Genomic DNA, 1789 nt, shown 5'->3' with positions numbered 1-1789 from the left:
CTTATAACATAATTAACCCCGCTCAGCTGTCCTCACCAGCAGATCACATAACTGTCTCATATTTACTCAGATGGGAACATTAACTGGTTCCTCAAGCCTTGGTCAACAGACAGGAGAGAACCTTCCAGTCTTGCCTACCTCATGGTTACACAGACAAGTTAGCTTTATTTGCTCCCCTCAGCTTTTAATGAAGTACTAAACTGTCCCCATTTTTAGAAGCATATTAGCTTCAGTTTGAAATGTTTGTACTTAATTATACTGTTAGATGTTTTTTATGATTCAGAGCTGATTTAGCCAGATAAATGCAAAGGGTTGTGTCAGGAACCCAGGAAGAAAGTCTTTATGCAGATCGAGATAATTCCACAACAGGGTGGCCAAAGCTCAGATTGAGGTTAATGATCCGGTGTAGTGAACCCCTTAAACTGTTGTGCAGGTAATGTGATTGATTTGATTGTTTCTTAGCAAAACATTATCAATGGTGGGGACTGATTCTACTTAGAGAAGATTATTTTTGGAGTTGATCCAGGAAGTTGTGGAAAGGTTCTTTACTATTCTGAAATAGGGGAAAATTGGACATTTCACACCATATTATGACAAATATATCAAAATGAAATTTGGAGAAGTTAGCTTGAAAATAATGCTACTTACAGGTGCCCTTTCTGACCCGAAAGCAAGCCCCAAGGAATTAGTGTCTTCTCCAAGAAATCACATACTCACTCAGATCCAGATGTGGATCCTACTGGATCCAAACACTCAGAACATGCATGTAATTATCATCTTTATCTGTGGTACGCAGTCTGGGACTGCTACGTTTGTATTATTTTTGTCAATCAACGCCTACTTCACTTACTCTTTGATTTTTACAGTCCAGGTTTAATGCAATTTTTCCAGGAGATTTACTGTACACTTAGAGCCCATACAGTCAAAATAGATGACAGACCAGAAGTGAAAGTGATCACACCTTTTATAAACGAGAGAAATGTTCCTGGGCAATAAGAGGGCCAAATAAAGAGATATTAACCCAAAATTGTGGCTATCATCTTTATTCCAACTATTTTCTAAAAGACTGAGTTTACCTTGTGACTTTAACTTATGAATAGAAAAAGCTGTAGCATTTTTTTTTTTTTTACTTTTATTCTGTGCTTCATGGAAATATTTGAAATTCATTGACTACAAACCAGGCTTCCCTGTAAGAGGGATCTTCAGTGAAGCCCAGGTTTGCAAAGAGCCTGTAGGACACAGCGTTCTCCTCTTCTATGAGGCTGTACACTGGGTAGCCCAGTGCATGATTCCTCTTGGCCAAGCTGCTGACCAGGATTTTGGCATAGCCTTTCCCTCTGTGCTCTGGCAGCGTGTAAAGCATTCCTATAGCGCCTGATGCATAGGTCAGAATCCAGGATACAGGCTTTCCTTCAGCATCCAGCACGCAGCAGGAGGGGAAGTTTGCAATCATGTTGCGGATCAGCCCAACGGCCACATCGACCTTTCCAAACTTCCAAGTTTGGCTCACCAAGCCAATGTGCGATTCATCAAGAGAGCTTACTGAGATCCCTGAACTGACATGGAACAGAGCAAAGCTTGTATTATTATCAGGACGTTAAAGTTATGATTAAATATGCGTATGTGTAAATAATACCTGTCAACAGGAGGAAGCCTGCTCACATCTTCCAATGTCATCAAGTAACATTTTGCCACTCTTTTACAGGGTACACCCTTTGCTGATGCCACTGCTTTGAATATCTCAGTGTGGGAAACACTGGTTCCTTTAACACAAGTAATCAAAACCTTA

At 40.4% G+C, this 1789-nt stretch overlaps 1 protein-coding gene across 1 annotated transcript; it reads right to left on the bottom strand.

Moving 5' to 3' along the window:
* Positions 1-6: 6 nt before the first annotated feature.
* Positions 7-1763, bottom strand: LOC102288572 (glycine N-acyltransferase; the record flags this gene model as incomplete). The annotated part of the gene is given in 2 exon segments (XM_005953561.3): positions 7-1556; positions 1637-1763. Coding segments are annotated over 2 exon segments (539 nt in total), but the record flags the coding sequence as incomplete, so codon positions are not given.
* Positions 1764-1789: the final 26 nt, after the last annotated feature.

This window comes from Haplochromis burtoni, unplaced genomic scaffold (genome assembly GCF_018398535.1).
Source record: "Haplochromis burtoni strain Fernald_Lab_line unplaced genomic scaffold, NCSU_Asbu1 Contig_5370, whole genome shotgun sequence".
Taxonomy (NCBI): domain Eukaryota; kingdom Metazoa; phylum Chordata; class Actinopteri; order Cichliformes; family Cichlidae; genus Haplochromis; species Haplochromis burtoni.
The sequence above is the reverse complement of the archived record's forward strand: the minus strand, read 5'-3'. Positions and strand labels throughout refer to the sequence as shown.